This window comes from Neopsephotus bourkii, unplaced genomic scaffold, assembly GCF_033783945.1.
Source record: "Neopsephotus bourkii isolate Nb327-2 ecotype Australia unplaced genomic scaffold, CSIRO-AGI_Nbou_v1 NB_1768, whole genome shotgun sequence".
Lineage (NCBI taxonomy): Eukaryota > Metazoa > Chordata > Aves > Psittaciformes > Psittacidae > Neopsephotus > Neopsephotus bourkii.
The window spans coordinates 7,323,366-7,343,460 of NW_026902242.1; the positions used below are offsets into that span (position 1 = coordinate 7,323,366).

The window sequence follows — 20,095 nt, forward strand, 5'->3', positions numbered from 1 at the left end:
TGCACAGCTGTCACTACAAACCAGCACAGCTTAGTAGAAGACAACGTCCTAACTCCTTTCTTGCATGCAAGACCAAACAAGCGCAAGATTTTTAAGTGTGGATGCTCCATGCTCTGTGAGAAGTGGAAGACATGGGACATCAGGGGTGCGGTGGGATGTGTGGGACCAGAACCCTGCACCCAGTCCTTGTTCCAGAGGGGCCAGGTCAGCTGCAAGGGAGACCAGACTCCCTCACTTCCCTTTCCATGGTCCTTCACACCCAGCAACACTGCTGAAAGGTTCAACAACATCCTCTTGGTACCTGGGGAAACATTTTTCTTTTAGCATTACCAGCATAGCTGACTATCACCTATTACAAATGCAGAAGGCTTGCACTCATGCAACAAGATAGAGAAAGCCATCGTGCTCTATGCTACTGCTTGAAGTCCCATTTCCACCACTGGTGAACACAGACATAGTGGGTGCGCTATATGTCACAACCACAGTCAGGCCCGGAGCAACCCCACCCAAAGAACAGATGCAAAGATTCAAAGATGACATAATTTTATTGCAGTTTCCACCACACTGTGTAGTTAACAAGCTCAGTGACATGGCATAAATACCAAGTACTGCCCCTCTTTAAATCTGTCTTTAACCTGCAGAATGGGACTTCTTTTGTTGGTTTTTCTTTCTTTAAATCAAAACACTGGAAGCATTAATTAAAAGTAATTGTTGATGGTATCACCCTAAATGCTTACTGTGTTTCTTATCAGGCCAGCTCATGCCTTAGATTCCACAAATAAATCACAAAGACAGCAGATCCCACATATCACCACAGAAATGAATTTAGCCTGAGAGAACAAATTAAGAAAAGATACAATCTAAAGCCCAACTCTCCCTTTGGAAATCATGCCTTGGCCTCACTCCTGCTCTTTGTACTTGGGAGGCCCGAAGTAAAGCAGTGGCAGAGAAAAGCTCATGCCACTTAAATGTTCTGATGAACTTGCCCCATGCAGGGGCAATACAAACTACCCCTGCAGGGCTCAGGGAAGCAGTACCTTGCCCATCCCTGCACGATGCTTTGCTACACAGCTGGAGTACCCCCTCCCTGACCATGCTGCTTCCTCCCTGGGGCTACAGCCTAAATGCCATGGCACAGCCTGATATTCAGAGGACTGCTGGGAAGGCAATCACAGACTTCAAGCAGAGCACCCCTCTCATGTCAAATAAGTGCATTAAGAGCAAAGAAGAAGAGCCAACTTTGTTGACAGAAGTGTCAAAGGCTTCTTCCCACCATCTTTCTTTTACCATATCCAGCTCCTGCACATGATTCAGGGATCCTTCATCAGTTTTATTTTTTCCTGGGCCATCTTAGCTTCTTCAGCCAAGATCTGAGGCAGGCTTGAATGAGTTACAACTAATACACTGATTAACACATGTCACCTGCATGTGAAATTGAGGAAGGTGAAAAACACTGGGTTCCCTATAACAAAACTCAACACAGATACCTGACTGATCCTGAAGTAACAAACACCTAGACAGGCAGTGCAAAGTGAAATTCAAAATTCACCCAAAATTAAATATTAAAAGTGTTTTCAGGCTCTTAGCAACTCACATTGACACCTGCAGCAGACGGTGTTATAACATATACCTCCAATGACTGCTTTGTAATCTTGAAATTTCTCTTATCAGAACTGTTAAATACAAGAACAACTCTACCTTTCTGGTTCCCATCTGGTACCAATAATCTGGTGAAACTGCCCTGTGCAGGGGTAATACAAATTACCCCATAGAGGGAAGGGGGAGACAATTTCACCAGGGGTTGCATTACGTTTTGCTGTAAGATACTTCTCTCCCAGGTTATCCCTTGCTGTTCTGGACTCCCCAAAGGCCTTGGAGAAAGCAGTTCTTTGCTTTATTTCTCTAGCAGAAGGCAGGTTTTCTGCTGGGGAAGTCTCAGGTCCTTTGTGTCAACAACTGCAATGTTCCCCAGAGAGGAGAGCTGCCCTGCAGGAAGCAATGTGGCAGCTCTACCTCAGAGACATTAACTGTCCAAACTTGTGTTATTCCAGAGACATACATTTTCTCTCTAGTTTCAGTGGTGAGCGTTTTGGAGCACTGGATCAGCTGTTTGCAGTACACTCCTCTACCTCCCATTACATGCAACAGCTGCTTCTGCACAAGCTTTGATGCATCCAAGCAGCAAAGGCAAATGGCTCTGCCTCCCAGACACAGATGCTGTAAGCTGGGCAGAGCAATGGGAGCTTTCTGGAAATAAGGACTCCATACCAGGTATGGCATAGATGTGGTAAAAGTGGGAGAAGGGAAAGAAACAGTTGCAGCATTGTGGGAACACTTGGCTGCTCACAGCAAGGCTGTGCCTGCCCCAGGAGGCATCCCTCAGTTTGGTATTTGCTCCCTTACAAACCCAGAAGAGTCCTGGCAATAGGATATCCCCAAACTGAGCAAGCAGCAGCTAGCAGAGGGTGAACTGCTTCATCACCACAAGACCAGCTCCGGCAGCCTAATCAATTTTGCAGGATACTAAATAAGTTCCTGGAAAACTTCCTTGAAGCGCCTTCTCAGCACTGTAAGAGGCTCCAGTTCAGTGACAAGAGCCACCCAAGGAGCATTTCGGTGACACGACACTGAGCTAAAGAAGAGCATGAGTCACTTTGTGTATCTAGGATCAGTCTTGGCTGGCAGACATTTGTGCTCAGCTTACCAGCTGCCCCACGTGGCTTCTATGTGTTGAGCCAAGTGTTCGGATTATGAATGGAGCTGACCTACCAGATACTCCTCCAGAGCTAGGAGTCTATGAGCAGGCCCTGTGGGTAACTGCAATTCTCATCTAACATCAGACTGACAAGAGATTTCAGTGACAAGATGCGTTTTACACTATCCAAGATACGGAGCAGGCAAGACAGCAATAACAGGCGGCTCACACACATTGCAGGGGCACAGTAGTGATTGATGCTGAGGCCTATTTCTGCTCCCACTGCTGGCCAGAGCAAAACACCCACCAGATGAGGGGTGAGAGCTTCTGAATGCTCAGGCACTTTCAGAGCCTGCTCAGACCTGGTGCATGATTTACCCTCACCAGCAGCTGCCAAAAGCTTTCTGACACTGACACCTATGATCCCAAAGCCATACTTGGGTCCCTCATCTCTCATTTGAAGGCTGGGGTACGCTTTCACATCTTTCACTTGTCCTTTCTAACAATCCTTTTTCCACCTTACACCATGAAGTTCTAATTCCAGCTGTAACTAAGGCCACAGGTACAGTTTAGAAGGGAGAGAAAACAGATTTGTTTGAAAACCAGTGTTGTGTGCTGAGGTTTGGGTTTTGTTTTTTTTGGAATGGCAACTTCAGGAAACTACATATACTGGGTGGGCCAAGTGTCTGTTTATCACAGTGTCTGGTTAATAGGGTTAAATTGGCCTAATTTGAGATTTTTAATAGTTCAGAACTGTTCATCTATGTAAGAGATGTCTAGAGAAGTGCAGAGAGCTGGGGCCTGCTACACACCCCAGCACTGCAAGAAACTATTCTCTCAGGACAAACAACCTTTCATACCTCAGACATAGCAGATAGGAACTCATCAAGTACCAATTTCATTGCTTTGTGTGCTAAAGTGACGTGGTTTTATGAAACACAATGTCTTACACACAGTCACATAAACCACTAGTCCAGAGTACATCACTCATGATGACAGAGACAACATCACCATTCGGCCTTCTTCAACATCTCATCTGACTTCAGAAGCCATAAATATTCAGGTCTGAAAGGACTGCAGTAACTTCAGCCGTTAGTGCCAGTAAATGCACTGCCTTCATGAAAGCTGTACTTAAACTGCATATTACCTAACACATTAAATGAAGGATCCTGCTGATTTTTACAGGCTTGGATCTTTTGCACAGTCTTCAGCACAAATGCAAGCAGTGTCATTAAGAACAGTGCACTGTAGCCTTCTTTCCAGTCTGTCTTCCTCCAGGAATCGGTCTTCTTCAATGCCAGAGTGTTACTCCATCAAGTTGCCAATGTCCAAGTCTGGAAGTGCTGTGACACATCGATGATCAAACACCACTGGGGTGAGCAGGCCTGGAGTGAGCATACTGCTTTGCCGCTGTTCCCTCCTAACAGGTCTACAAGAGTGCTGCTTGAGTCGCTTCCTCGCTGTGCATGGCTACTACTAGCCAGTGAGAAACATGTGGCCTGCATTAGTGTACTAGCTTGTGGTTCTGCCAGCCACTTTAACATACATATCAGATAAGCACTGAGATATAAGAAAATAGGATAAAAGCCAACAAAACACTCCTTCCACACCACTGCAGCGCTTATTCAGCCTGAATTCCTGATGCACTATTGATCAATCATTTTGGCTAATTGGGCATTACTCATACCACCACACAGTGCAGTGCTGACAACAACAGAGTAACAGAGGCTTTACAGGGTTCTGCTTTTGACAGAAGGTGTTTACACATAGCAGGTCCTTGTGTAAAGGCTCATTATAGGATGACTGTCCCTCTGCAAACGAAGCTGCAGCACTTTCAGCTTCTCCAGGGTTGCAACTGCTCCGTATAGGCACAGTATTGTCATGGTTAGGATCCAGTGCCACGCAGAGCAGTTCTGATTAAGCAGGTTGGCTCTGTTACCTCTTTGCCTTTCTCTGGTTTAACAGTGTTCCAAACTGCAAGGCACAGGTGATGACAGGAGGAGAGTGAGGGGAGCAGGGTGGGGAAAGAGATGGTGATCAAAAAACAAAGGAGGGATACTCTGAGACACACAGTTACCGTAACAGCAGACAAGCAGACCAGAGGCAGACAACGACAAGCTGACCTGCTGATTTCTCGCCCAGTCCTGGAAACCCCCATGCACCACACCACTACCGGCGGTCCTCCTTCAGTGAAATGCCAAAAGAAACATCAGCACCACGTTGACGATGATGAGGAAGAGCAGGATGACAAAGACCACTACCCGCTGGGTCTCTGGGTTCATGTTGCAGCGGAGGAAAGTGTGAAGCGCGCTCCATTTGTGTCTGCTTCGGTCGGGGACCTTTGCCATGGCTTCAGCCCCCAGAAAAAAAAGGAAAAAAAAAAAGAAAAAAGAAAAGGCAGCAAGCTTGAGTGACTGCTGTACAGCCCACAACAGGGGCACGGATGGAGCAGAGGGCTGTGAACAAAAGCTGGTTTATAGCTCTCAAAAGCAGAAGTCTAAATGGTTCGACTCAGTCATTGCTGGTAGCACACAGCACGTGTGCCAAAACGCCCCTTCCCCACCCCCTTATCTCAGAGGGATGCTTATCAGCACATCCGTGGGCTTCCACATCTTCTCAGGGCTGAAGGAACCGTCGCCATCACTTTAGCAGAAGGAAGACGTTTAATTCCTTCTTGCAGGAAGCCCTGGCGTGCCGGAGCACTGCAATCCGGGCTGCGATATTGGCTTTCCAGAGAGCAGCTCAGCTATTTGCTGGGCGCCGTCTCCAGGATCTATGCAGGCCCTAGCAACGCGCGGTGTGCAGGGGAGGCTTTTAAGGAGGGTCAGGAGCGGATTAGGCGGCTGCTTTTTTAAATCCTTCCACCCGCACTGCCAGCGTGCCTGCAGTAGAGACAGGTCCTGCTGCCCCGGGGAGGGCAAGGAAATCTGGCCCTGCAGCAGTGCAAGGGCACGGTGAGGGCACACCTGACTGTGCAACAAGCTGACGGGTGTCTGCAAGGCAGATGGGGGAGATGCAGCACTCTGGTGGTCCACAGGAGCAGCTCCTGTTGGATGATGCCCACTTCCCAGAAGGATCCTAGAGACAGAATGTCCACAGGACCGAGGCACTTAAATCTACAGATTGCCAAGGGAGTAGTGGAGTCTTCTTCTCTGGAGACATTCAAGGTCCACCTGGATGTGTTCCTGTGTAACCAGCCCTAGGTGGCCCTGCCTTGGCAAAGGGGGCTGGACTGAACGATCTCCAGAGGTCCCTTCCAACCCTAACCATTCTGTGACTCTGAAATCTCTGCAACCAGAAAACCTCTGGTCAGCTCTGCAGAGCCCTAAACATGCTTTTATGAACTTAACAACTTGCTGCTGGATGGTGAAGTTCACCAAGCATCAGGCTGCCTGCGATACACTCGCAAATGCCCCAGCCTAAGCAAAGCTCCCACCAATGTCTGTCCAGGATCAGAAGGCACTCCTCCTTGGAAAGGTCAGGGATGGTTCTTGGAGAGTACCTATCACAGACAGGCTCTTTAAATACAATTGCAGCCCATCTTTTACTCACCAGCTAGCAGTTATAGCACTTCCCAGGAGAAGGACCCAGTATTCAAGTCCTTCACTGATGGGAGGTAATTCCACATATTCCAGTTCTCATGTGCTCACTCCATACACGCACCCTCATGAAACGGAGAATACAAATCCAGCAATCCAGCCCCTGGAGCCAGGGCTGGATGATAGAGCAGTTACTGTGTGAAGCTGGATGCAAAGTGGATGACTCTGCACTTTACCCAATAGTTCCAAACATGTAAAAAAGAAGATAAATCCAAAACTCCAACGTGTATATATATATATGGACACATACTCAGGCATTCCTAGGAGCAAGAACCACAAGTCATGGCTCCCCCCTTAAACATACTAACTGCTAAATACCTATGGTAGTGTCCATCTCTGGGAAGGGCAATGAGGGAGCAGCCACATGATGTGGGTATGAGCAGAATGCACTCAGCTGCTCTCACAGTTCAAAGAGTAAATATAAAAAAACAGCTATCTTTTCAGGTATTAGCACATCAATGCCCACAATGCTTCCTGAAGAGCTCCATAGCTCCTCTATGTATATGGGAACATGGAAAATGAGACATTTGAAAGGGAAAAGGTCTGGCTGGGTACTTTTGGTTTTTCCCCTAAATTGTGCTACCCTTAGCAGTGGTTATACAGCAAGTGCTAAGCAGTCAAACAGCTCCCACTGTCTCCTTATGTTTCTGTAACATTTAAGATGTCTCTTTTAAGCATTATAAAAATCAAGTCTAGCATTATTTCAGTTTGCTGGTTTCTGAACTTAAAGATCCTGAAAATCTCCTTGTCTCTAGCCTAAATATAGAAGAAGGGGAAAACTGTGTAAGGCAAGGGCTTGTGCTCTCAAGTGCAGCTTCAAGACTTTACGAGCAGAACTTCACAATACAGAGCCAACTATTGGGATACACAGGCTGCCCACATTCCCTGGTGTTCTTGAGCTTCTGGCCTGCATTTTTTTAATGGCTTTGAAAAGCCCTGACATATGCACCACAGCATATACAAGCATACTTAGATCACTAAGCTTGAAGACTTCTATTTAATGGAAGTTCTTCAAGTCCACAGTTGACTTGCATCATTGCACTGTTCAACTCCTGAGCACTTTGCAACTCATGTCTGGTTTTGAAGGCTGTTCACGAACTGATTCAGTTTGGTCTAAGCCACCAAACAGTATTTGGGACTTACGCGGATCTTCAAGAGAAACTAGTCATGCTGAATGGGAAGCATGATCACAGCAACTACCAACTCTTCTCCTTTAGTCAGTTACACTAAAAGGAAATAAACTCTAGTGACCCACTAAGACACACACAGTGTAAGTCAGACCTCAGTGCCCTCCTGCCTGCACTACATTGCCAAGGCACAAAAAACATGCTTACCTTGTGTACATTTTGGAGCATTACACAATGTAAAATTGCAGACACTCTTCTGGCCCCCCAGGGAATAAAGAAGCAAGAGCAGAAACTGGTCTCGACAGGGACAAAAACTGCAGAGTGACTCTAGCTGTGACCTGGCTTCTGTTTTCACCCCCATGCAGCAAATTCACACAGTCCTATGTGCATATCATAGATTCACAGAATGGTTTGGGTTGGAAGGGACCTTAGAGCTCATTCAGTTCCAATCCCCTGCCACAGGCAGGGACACTTTCCACTGTGTCCAACCTGGCCTTGAACGCTACCAGGGATGGGGCAGCCACAGCTTCTCTGGGCACCCTGTGCCAGCGCCTCAGCACCTTCACAGGGAAGGATTTCTTCCTAATGTCTAATCTCAACCTCACCTCTGCGCATGGGGGAGTTACTTTTATGGTAACTCAAAGTGTTTGCGGGGTGGGTAGGAGTGTGCACTGCTAAAACATCATGTAGCATTTCTCTGTGACAGAAATCAAGCCTCATCCTTATTCTTCACCAACCAGACATGCTTCTGTGGTATGTGGCATCAGCAAGAGATGAAACAGCTGAAATTTTTACCTTGTTTTACCTTGTGGCTTGTAGTAAAGGGAGACTTAGTTTGTGTAACTGTCAGTGAATGAGCACGTTTCAACTAAGTGTTGTACAACATTCACTGGAATCTAATTTGCAATTGTAATAATTTACTTCCAATCCTTCCTCCTCAGCCAGGACTGCACCCAGGGAATACTGCTGCCACTCAAACAGCCCAAGCAGTGAGCGCAGAGCAGCCTCCAAGGCCTGACTGCACACAAAGCCATGCTGACAGTCACAGAAGTCAGTCTGTGACCAAGCCTTCAGAGAGTAAATTATTCAAGAGCTCCCAGCCTAATAGTAGATAAAGCAGAAACAGAAAGACACCCCTTTGCTTTTCATTTAAGTCATACTAATTACTGTCCACCTGGGAATGACAGGATGGTGCAGACACTGGATCCATGATTATGGGGTTCTGGTAAGACCACTATATGAACTGTTGAAAGGAAACTCTCCCTCTTTATAATGGACTGATACAGCAGAGGGGGCTTTTAGAAATTTAAAAACAGAGCTAATGAGAACTGCAGCTCTGTGACTTCTGGATGTGACTAAATCCTTTTGGCTATATTCCTGTGAAGAACAGGGAATAGCTCTGGGGGTCCTTGCTCAGAAACTAGGGCCCTACAGAAGGGCAGTGGCGTGTTTTTCAAAACAGCTGGATGAAGCGAGCAAAGGATGGCCCAGATGTCTAAGGACTGTGGCAGCGGTCATCATGAATATTGAAGAGGCTCTCAAATTCACCTTGGCACAAAAGATTACTGTATTAGTGTCCCATGTGGTATCAGCAGTCCTGGAGCAGAAAGGAGCCCACTGGTTATCTCCTTCATGTTTTTTAAAATACCAGGCCACCACTGTAGAACAGAATAATATAGAAATTGTGGTCACTAACGTTGTGAATTCAGCATCCTTTTTGCAGGAACAATCGACAGAACCATTAACACATGACTTCTTGACCACCATAAACTGTATATTCAAGCTGACCAGACTTGAAAGAAAAACCTCTGGAAGATGCTGATTCTTGGTTTACTGATGGTAGTAGCTTCATGAAAAGTGGTAAACGAAAGGCAGGATATGCTGTTATCACCACTTCACAGATAAAAGAAGCTAAACCTTTACCTGAGAACACCTCTGCCCAGAAGGCAGAGAGAACAGCATTAACGAGAGCCCTGGAACTTGCTAAAGATAAAAGGATAAATATTAGGACTGATTCTAAATACACATTTGGTGTGGTACGTGCACATGGTGCTATCTGGAAAGAACAAGGACTTTTGAACACACAAGGGAAGCAGATTAAACATGCTACAGAAATTCTACGATTACTGGAAGCTGTTCAGCTACCTGAAGAAGTAGCTATTATGTCCTGTAAAGGACATCAACAAGGTGACTCTGATCAGGAAACTGGAAATAATTTGGCCGATTTTGAAGCCAAACAAGCAGCTGAACAATTTCAAATCATGTCCTTAATCCCTGATGGCAAACTAACAATTGAAAAATCTAAACCTAGGTATTCAAAAGAGGATAGAAAATTGATTGAGGATCTAAAAGGACAGGAAAATAAAGAGGGTTGGGTTTAGATACCTGATGGCCAAATTGTAATCCCCTATAACCAGCTCTGGAAGTCAGTTCAGGAAGAACATAATAAAACTCATTGGGGTAGCAACTCTTTGTATAAATGTTTAGACAAACAAATTGTAGGAAGGAATCTATACACCACAGTTTAATTAGTGACAAAACAATGTCAGCCATGTCTTAAGAATAATCCTAAGACTGAAAATAGAAATCAAATTGGGACAATTGGGAGAGGAAGTTATCCGGGACAGCAGTGGTAAATAGATTTTTCTGAATTACCAAGAAAAGGGGGTTACTGGTATTTGTTGGTGTTAACGGATACTTTTTCAGGCTGGCCAGAAGCATTTCCTTGTAGAATAAATAATGCAAAACAAGTGATTAAAACACTGTTTAACGAGATAATACCTCATTTTGGGATACCAGAGGCAATTTCTTCTGACCAAGGTTCACACTTTAGTGCAAAATTGTTACAAGAAATTAGCAAAAAATTAGAAACTGATTGGCAACTACATGTTCCATACAGGCCTCAGGCCAGTGGGCAAGTAAAAAAGATGGTTCATCTGATCAAATAACGGATTAGTAAAATATGTCAGGAAATGAATTTATATTGGTACCAAGGTTTACCACTGGCTCTATTAAGAATTCGAACTAAACCTCAGTCGAAAGAAGAGGTTAGCCTGTTTGAAATTTTGTATGGAAGATCATATCAGTCCCAGTTTAAAGGAGAAAGTCTTCAGGAAGAGGGAGAAGGCTATCTCTGACAGTTCCTGATCAATCTGGGAAAACTACTGGAGGAGATAAATAAGAGAATAGTAGGGACAAGAGCAAGAGGTTTGGATTATTTAATTCACCCTTTCACATCTGGAGACTGGGTTTATGTTAAGAATTTTTCAGGAGATCCTCTACAGGAGAAGTGGAGCGAACTGTACCAGATATTACTGACCACCTTTACAGCAGTGAAGATAAAGGAACAACCTGCTTGGATACATTATTCAAGAATAAAGAAAGCATCAGAGCCAGAGAAGACATGAAATTGCATCGGTCATAATTTGGACTCATATGATAACTGGCGCACAAGCTTGGGACCAGAACTTATACCTGAAATTAGTGCAGAATGTTACTAATATTTTTAATTGTAGTGACTGTTGGGTGTGTGCACAGTTGCCTATATCAGGAGAAAGCCTGGATCTCCCATTAATTGGAGTTCCAATTCCTAACACTGTCTCATGGACAAATCTGTGGGTGAACACTAGCAATCTGTATTTGAAGGAAAGGTTAAAATTTGGAATAGTTAATCCTAACCCAGGTAATAAATATTACACCTGTGCACAAAGATGTATCACACCAGGAACTAGGGTAGGAAATCTTGCTTGTTTAAATGCCACAGATGTAGGTCACCATTCAAATTGCAATCATACAATGTGCGAGAGCAGCTACAATGCGTTGAGTTCTGTCCGGGGACAGATGATGAGCGAGTCGAGAGTCTGTGGGTGAGAATTAAGGGGCAGGCTGGCAGGGGCGATACTGTTGTGGGGGTCTGCTACAGGCCACCGGATCAGGGTGAGGAAGTTGACGAGGCCTTCTACAGGCAGCTGACAGCGGCCTCACAGTCACAGGCCGTGGTCGTCGTGGGGGATTTTAACTTCCCTGATGTTTGCTGGAAGGACTACTCGGCAACCCAGCCGCAGTCCAGGAGGTTCCTCCAGTGTATGGATGATAACTTCCTCATGCAAATGGTGGATGAGCCAACCAGGAGAGGTGCGCTGCTGGATCTCATCCTCACTAACAAGGAGGGTCTGGTTGAAGGAGTGAAGGTTGAGGGCTGCCTTGGTTGCAGCGACCACGAGATGGTAGAATTCAGGATCTTGTGTGGTAGGGTCAGTAGAATAGCAAGTAGAATCGCAACCCTGGACTTTAGCAGGGCAAACTTTGGCCTCTTCAAGCGATTGCTAGGGGAAATCCAGTGGGCTAGGCTGCTTGAAGGGAAAGGGGCCCAAGATAGTTGGTTGACGTTCAAGGACTGCTTTTTCCGAGCTCAAGATCGGAGCATCCCGACACGTAGGAAGTCGAGGAAGAGGGTCAGGAGACCTGCGTGGTTAAATAGGGAATTGCTCGGTATGCTCAAGTGGAAGAGGAGAGTTTACAGGTCATGGAAAGAAGGGCTGGCCACTTGGGAAGAATATAAGGCTGCTGCTAGAGGATGTAGGAAAGCTGCTAGGATGGCTAAGGCCTCCTTGGAATTAAAGCTGGCGAGAGGGGTCAAGGACAGCAGAAAGAGCTTTTTCAAATACATGGCAGGTAAAACTAACACCAGAGGCAATGTAGGCCCGCTGATGAACGGGACGGGTGCCCTGGTGACAGAAGATACAGAGATGGCAGAGTTACTGCATGACTTCTTTGTCTCTATCTACTCTGCTGGAGGCAGTCCTGAAGAGCCCTGTACCGCTGAGACCCCGGATGAAGATAGGTCAACGGAGCGGTCTGCCTTAGTTGATGAGGAATGGGTTAAAGACCAGTTGAGCAATCTGGATATCCATAAATCCATGGGTCCAGATGGGATGCACCCGCGGGTGCTGAGGGAACTGGCTGAGGTCATTGCTAGACCGCTCTCCATCATCTTTACCAAGTCTTGGGAAACGGGAGAGGTGCCTGAGGACTGGAGGAAGGCAAATGTCACTCCTGTCTTCAAAAAGGGCAAGAAGGAGGACCCGGGTAACTATAGACCGGTTAGCCTCACCTCCGTTCCTGGGAAAGTGATGGAACACCTTATCCTTGGTGCCATCTTAAGGCATATCAAGGATAAGAGGGTTATGAGGGGCAGTCAACATGGCTTCACCAAGGGGAAGTCGTGCTTGACCAATCTTGTAGCCTTTTATGAGGAAATAACACGGTGGATGGATGATGGTAGAGCGGTGGATGTGGTCTACCTCGACTTCAGCAAAGCATTTGACACGGTCTCCCACAGCATCCTTGCGGCTAAATTGAGGAAGTGTGGTCTGGATGATCGGGTAGTGAGGTGGACTGTGAACTGGCTGAAGGAGAGAAGCCAGAGAGTTGTAGTCTATGGGGCAGAGTCTAGTTGGAGGCCTGTATCTAGTGGAGTGCCTCAAGGGTCGGTACTGGGACCAGTATTATTTAATATATTCATCAACGATTTAGATGAGGGAATTGAGTGTACTATCAGCAAGTTTGCTGATGACACTAAGCTGGGAGGGGTGGCCGACACACCAGAAGGCTGTGCTGCCATCCAGAGGGACCTGGACAGGCTGGAGAGCTGGGCGGGGAATAACTTGATGAAATATAACAAGGGAAAGTGTAGAGTCCTGCATCTGGGCAGGAACAACCCCAGGTTCCAGTATAGGCTGGGGAACGACCTGTTAGAGAGCAGTGTAGGGGAGAGGGACCTGGGGGTCCTGGTGGACGACAGGGTGACCATGAGCCGACACTGTGCCCTTGTGGCCAAGAAGGCCAATGGCATCCTGGGGTGTATTAGAAGGGGGGTAGTTAGTAGGTCGAGAGAGGTTCTCCTTCCCCTCTACTCTACCCTGGTGAGACCTCATCTGGAATATTGTGTCCAGTTCTGGGCCCCTCAGTTTAAAAAGGACAGGGACCTGCTGGAGAGAGTCCAGCGCAGGGCAACTAAGATGATTAAGGGAGTGGAGCATCTCCCTTATGAGGAAAGACTGAGGGAGCTGGGTCTCTATAGTTTGGAGAAGAGGAGATTGAGGGGTGACCTTATTAGTGTATATAAATATATAAAGGGGAGTGTCACGAGGATGGAGCCAGGCTCTTCTCAGTGGCAAACAATGAAGGACAAGGGGAATGGGTAAATTGGAGCAAAGAGGTTCCACTAACCTGAGAAGAAACTTCTTCTCAGTGAGGGTGACGGAACACTGGAACAGGCTGCCCAGGGAGGTTGTGGAATCTCCTTCTTGGAGACATTCAAAACCCGCCTGGACACGTTCCTGTGTAACCTTATCTAGGTGTTCCTGCTCCGGCAGGGGGATTGGACTAGATGATCTTTTGAGGTCCCTTCCAATCTCTAACCTACTGTGATACTGTGATACTGTAATTAATATAGATGGTATCGTAGTTCAGTGGTGGCCCATTCCTAAAGGGAAAGGATGGTATTGTGGAAAAATTGGGAAAAATGCTTATAAGACTCTACCCCCCAACTGGAAGGGGGCATGCACCTTAGGTGCTCTAATACCCAATTTTACTATCATCAACAGGTATCCTTCCAGGACCTGGATTAGAAGTTTTGCTAAACGAATTAAGCAAGGGTTTAACCCTATTATTGAACGGCACACTGCATTTCATAGTTTTGTAAAAGGCCTAATTCCATCTTTGGCAGTAAGTGAATTAGAGAAGACAATTGTAAATATCTCAGCAACTATAGAGGAAATGGAAAGTAAAAACATCGATATAATCCAGGCAGAACAACAAGAGATAACTAGCCTATCTAAGGTGATATTACAAAACCGAATGGCTCTAGACATGTTACTGGCGTCACAAAGAGGGGTTTCTTCCATAATCAATGAAAGTTGTTGTTCCTATACAGACTAAAGTGACAGAATTGAAACAGATCTGGAGGAAATTTGGAAACAAACTAAGATATTTCATGAAATGGCCATGGATGACACTTCCTGTGGTTTTGAAGAAATATGGAAAAAGTTAACTTCATGGTTACCCAATCTCTCCTGGTTGAGGCAACTGGTTGCAGGAATATTGGTGTTAATTATTTTAATATTGATTACTTGTGGTATGATACAATGTTCCCTCTGGTGCTGTAAATGGTCTATGATAAATTATGAAGATAGGAAAAGGAATGAAATTAAGCACCAAGTAGAAATGGGAAATTATTTCAAAAAGACTTTTGATGGTAACGGTAATATATAAAATGTTGCAAAAGAATATGCAAAAGGACAGAAAAAGGGGGGAATTTGAGACAAAGGGGCACAAAATCACAAAATGGAATATAGAAACCTTCAGAATTAGTTTTAATTAATGTTAAGTTTGATGGCTTTGTAACAGTAGCAATGGAAAATTACTGAGGTAAAAAAAATAGAGTACAGCTAGAGAACATACTGAGAATTCTTACAAGATAAATCATCATAGTTGACATAGTTTTAAGAAAAACAATCTAGAAGAACAGGACACAGGGATAAGGAGTATCTGGGAACCACAGGTGTCCAGGATGGGCTACAGTTAAACTAACTGATAAGTAGGAGGATAGGAGGATTATTATGTCTCTGGTGCTAACGAACCAATTAGGCTGGTATGTGCATCTACTGCACGTGCTTCAAAGGCTGCCAGAAGTGATGAAGATTGTTGGAAGAAGTAAACGACCCTCAGAGACCGCCACCACAATTCAGTACGCATGCAGGAACTTTCTGGAAAATGATGTAATCCATATGTAGCCTCATGAATATGTATGTATGCCCAGGGACTATAAAAGGACGGCCTGTATGGCAACTGGGGGACATATGTTAGGAGGAGCTATCCCCTGTGTCTCCTGGTGCTGCAATAAAGAATACCTGCTTGTCAGCTTGAAACTTTGTTGGCAAATTTGTTCCTGGAGTTTTCGCCGAATCACTAGTCACTTTGCTTGCATGTGCACCAAATGGGGTCTGTTTTAGCAGGCCAAGAGCATACAAGCAAGACTACTTGTCTGCCAGATGAAAAAAGCATTTCAATATTGTCACAGCTGAACTGGGAACTGAAAGGCTTATGTACATAAACGTGAAAAATTAATAACTGTAATAAATAACACAGGTGCTTCAGTAGAACAAGCAAATAAATAACTGTGGAGACAAGCAGTGAAGTTATATCCAGTGCACTGGGAAAGCAAAGAGTGAGGTGCCTAAGGGCAACTGTTCAGAGGGGCCAGCCCCACCACCTCTCACAGGAAAGTAGATTTGAAAAGCAAGGCTCTGAATTGCAAGCTAGATACCATGCTAAAGCACATTTCCAGGACTTAGCACAAACAGGGATGTGCTTGCTACAAGTACAGGACACACAATTCAACTCCTCCTAAAGCCAAGAATGTATCAGTATTGTAGGCGCAAAATAAACTGTGCTCTGAATATCACCATAGGGAAAAAAAGGACACTCTAACTGGGTCCTTTATCAACACCCTCTCTTCAACAAGGTGAAAAACATGTCAAAATACTAACAACTAACAAAGACAGAAGTGCTAGAACTGAGCCTGGATTCGACCCATCTCATACAGACACATACTTTTTGCCAGCCACACTGACCTTCAGGGCAGAGAGTGTGGACAAACCAGGCAGCTGGCTCATGGTTTGTTTGCCCGCTTTGATCAACAGAGCTTTGCTTACCATGCTGCACTGATTTCAGCTGGGTTTTTTATGGGGCGGCATTTTGGATTTCTGCTGAAAATAGCATTGATCACATAGGGATGGTTTACTTATTGCTGAGCAGTACTTACACAGAGCCAAGGCCTCTTCTGCTTCATACACCACCCCACCAGCAAATCATAACAAGGAGCTGGGGGAGGGTCACCACCAGGACAGCTGACCCCAACTAACCCAAGGGACATTCCACCATACCATATGATGTCACACGCTACATATAAAGCTGGGGGAAGAAGAAAGAAAAGGGACATTTGGAGTGATGATGTTTGTCTTCCCACGTTACACATTATGGAGCCCTGCTGTCCTGGGGATGGCTGAACATCTGCCTGACCATGGGCAGTGGCGAATGAATTCCTTGGTTTCCTTTGCTTCTATGTGTGGCTTTTACTTTACCCAGTAAACTGTCTTTATATCAACCCACCAGTTCTCATTTGTACCTTTCCAATTCTTTCCCCCATCCTACTGCAGAGGAATTAGCAAGTGCCTGTATGGTGGCTGCATCGTGCTTAGCTGCCTGCTGGGGTTAACTCATGACACATGCAAACACACTATGCAAATGCCAACTTCTTACAAGTTGTTCCTAAATAGGGTATCTTCTGAAGTAGCATTACTCTCTTTTTACACCAATGCAGCCACAGACACAAATATGAACTCCCTTGTCCCTTCAGTTGGCATCACGTGCTGTTTGGATGCTGTGTATTCAAAACTAGAGAGGAAGAGAAGATGTTCACGACACACAGAAACCTTCAACAGCGCAAGTAACAAACTTCACCTGCATCCACATGACTGGGTTTCTCCCCCTTCAACCTTTCTTTGACATAAAAAAATCACTGAATTATTACTGCCCTTTTCATAACAACTGATGAAGAGCTTCTAGAGGAAGAAGCTTCTATTACTTTCTATTTCATTAATTGGGTGATGAAAATACTTCTACCTGTTGAACCATTTCAAAGGCATCTTTCAAAAAAGAATCCAGGCTCTGAGTGGACATTCAATGAAAAACTTTCTGCTAGGTTTTCAGTTCATCAATTGAAAAGAAGGGCTGAGAATGAAATTAAGAGGGGGGCAAGCACTCCTACCTGCAAATCAATCCAGGAAACCCAAGTTTCCTTAACTCCCAAATACCACTTTGCCCAGCATCCAAACTACGCAACTACCCTGTTACACATTGAATTAACCCTCAGTAACAACTGCGGCTTAACGCCTCCCTAACTGATGTCATTCACTACTGAGCCACAGCCAGGAAGCATCAGAACAAGTACAGCTTCTTAAGCTGCATATGATCATGTATTTCTAAAACAGAAAGCAGTCTGTCAGAGGCCCACAATTTGCTCTGAATTTTACAGTGTGTAACACTCTTACTAGAGCACAGTTGCTCTCACTGCATGTTTTTCTAGCTAGTACTGCAAGGTTTAAAACCACACAGCTTTTATAGACAGTACTTCCTTGGAGAGTTTATTCATGTAATACTGCCAAAACGTTACAAGTTGTTCTCTTTCTTGAGACCTAAGATTCAGGAGGTAATTATCAATGGAAAGAAAACTGGCCTTACAGTTTCTTTGTGCAATGCATAGATTAAGGCACGGCCACACTGGTATACTGCAAGGAAAGCAGCCATTTAGATGAGCCACCCCTTACTACAAAATAAAAAAGAAAGACATAAAAGAAACCCTAAGAAAAAATGTACAGAATGTGCTTAGCAACCAGTCTTTTGCTTTCAGACTCTACTAAAGGTAGAAAATCAAGCTCTCCTAAAACAAGTTTTAGTTTCAAGAACAGCAACAGTAACCATTAATATGTTGGAGGTATCTGCATGGGAACACCCAGCATCACACGCAGTAGATGACACATTTCCAGGGTGGATGTGACTAGTGCTGGACATGCATCTGGGTTTGACTGAGGGTGAAAACTCTTCTCTCAATACTGGATGACAGATGACAGGCAAGGGATATACATACAAGAATGGCCTGGGAAATAAAACAATGCATATTATGATAGATGGGTAGAGCAAGGAACAATCAGAGAGAAGCAAAGACAGGCCGGCACAGTCCATGTCATAGCCCAGGAAAAGAGATCTTTCCAATACAAGATTGGACACAGGCAGAACAAAGGATGCTCTATTAGTGATGCTCTGAAATAAAGACAAACTAAATAGGAGATATGGTAAGACAGACAGATAGATAAGAAAGGAAATGATGCATCGTAGAGACCTGGCAAGATTAACAGCTTGAATGCAGTCGCTGGAAAGGGGTCAGAAGAGAAGATGACACTCTTACAGAGTTGAGGAACAGACAGAGTGGTAACAACATCCTTAGTGACCAAGTGAGGTGGTGTTCAGGAGGTCCTAGAAATTATTTTAATGCTTTAATTTTGATATCCTGAACATTTGACAGCCACAGATAACAAAGACATGGAATGCTCTTCATTTGGGCACTATGTGGGTATGAACGGAGAAATAAGGGAGAAACAGGCAGATAAATACTCTGAGAAAGTCAGGGAAAGGAGAGAAGGAACTGGTACGAATAAAGTTGTGGCACCTGAAGCAGGCAGGTAAGGACAGAGGAAGCTGCAATGAAGCAGTGAAAAGTCTGGATGGGAAGGGGAAGAATAACAGTGCAAGGTGAGTGACAAGATTAATGCGGTGACTAACAGGGAGCAGACAAAGATGCATAGTCTACAGAGCCAAAGAACCACTAAAAGGTAAGTAAGCCCTGTGAGAGTTTCTAAGAGGTGGTGGTGGGGTGACACAGAACAGGGACAGGACTTACTTTTTTTTTGCTTGTTTCTAGACCATAAGACTTCTTTCTTTCTGGGTATACAGGAGCTTTCAAGAAAGCCACTCAATTTGGGGCTGTCTGGCACATTTTGTTGAGCCCACACATTATAAAGTATGAGCACAAGGTTCCTTTAGCTGCAGAGCAGTGTTGACACTTCTGATTGCTCAGCCTCCTCACCTCTTACAGAATATACCAGTCTTGTGGATGTAGAAAACAGGAAAAATGCTTACAAGTAACAGCTCTGTAAAGTTCTACCAAGCTGCCATGTAATAATGTTAATTTGAGGATCCTCTTTCATTGTCTTCTGAGGCAATTAAAGGAGCCAAAGGAGAGCTGAGGAGAATAACAATCTCCATGGAGTATGAGTGTAAGAAAAGCTATGAGAGGGTAAAAGGCATACACAAACTGTGAGTAGGAAACAGGCTAGATATCTTATGCCATGCCCAACAGAAAAGCAGGGCAGAAACTTTATATAGTCAAGCAGCCTTCTGAGGCCACCTTTTCCTTATACCTCTGGTTTAGAGCCAGCAGGCTGGAAAAAATGCAGCACAACAACATACCCCAAAGAACAAGTCTCGGTGGGCTGTTTTCCAAGAGCCTGTGCCACTGACCAAGAAATTAGTCAGAGTCTAAAATAAGCTCAGAAGCAAACTTGGTAAATGGCTGTCAAAATGATCTGCAAGGCAAGGATGGGAAATTGATAGCCCCAAAAGTAAATGAGCAAGGTGCTGCTCTGCTTTACTAGCAAAGCATACATTAGGCACAGAGGAACATGGAAAAAAAACAAAACAGGACATTCAGTCCATACTGGATAACTCAAGCAGCCTGCTTTCTTTTCACAAAAAACCCATTGACATGAAGACTTGCCAGTGGCAAGTCAGTGGAACAGCCAGAAGCAGGATCCTCTCTAAAGAGTACAGATAAAAGCAGCTAGGAGTATGAATGAAAAGAATAACTCATATCAACACCTTTGTAGTTCACCATTCCCTACAACTGCACCTACCCCTCAATCCAGAACTGCAAGAAATAGGCTGAACTTGACATTCAACTGCTGTACAGAAGCACCACTCTGTTCCTGTCCTCTGAGGCCCTCATCACACTTCCAACTCAATGCAAGCCTGACAAATTATGTGCCATGGGGAGG

At 44.9% G+C, this 20,095-nt stretch overlaps 2 protein-coding genes across 4 annotated transcripts in view; both read right to left on the reverse strand.

Annotated features, from left to right (window-relative positions):
- The window catches only part of PLEKHB2 (pleckstrin homology domain containing B2), a 472,273-nt gene that overhangs the window by 83,176 nt on the left and 369,002 nt on the right, over positions 1 to 20,095 (reverse strand). The gene's annotated exons all lie outside the window — the stretch shown is intronic.
- The window catches only part of ARHGEF4 (Rho guanine nucleotide exchange factor 4), a 215,410-nt gene that overhangs the window by 24,336 nt on the left and 170,979 nt on the right, over positions 1 to 20,095 (reverse strand). Inside the window, exon 1 of one of the 3 annotated variants that reach the window (XM_061378905.1) lies at positions 4,819 to 5,431. The exons of 1 other annotated variant lie outside the window; for it this stretch is intronic. Coding sequence is in view for 1 of the 2 variants with exons in the window: in XM_061378904.1 (XP_061234888.1) it covers positions 3,556 to 3,597 (42 nt within the window). In the remaining variant the exon portion in view is untranslated. Of the gene's footprint in view, positions 1 to 3,555; positions 4,796 to 4,818; positions 5,432 to 20,095 lie in introns of those variants that run through there. One more of the 3 variants, XM_061378904.1, reaches the window with a different exon arrangement.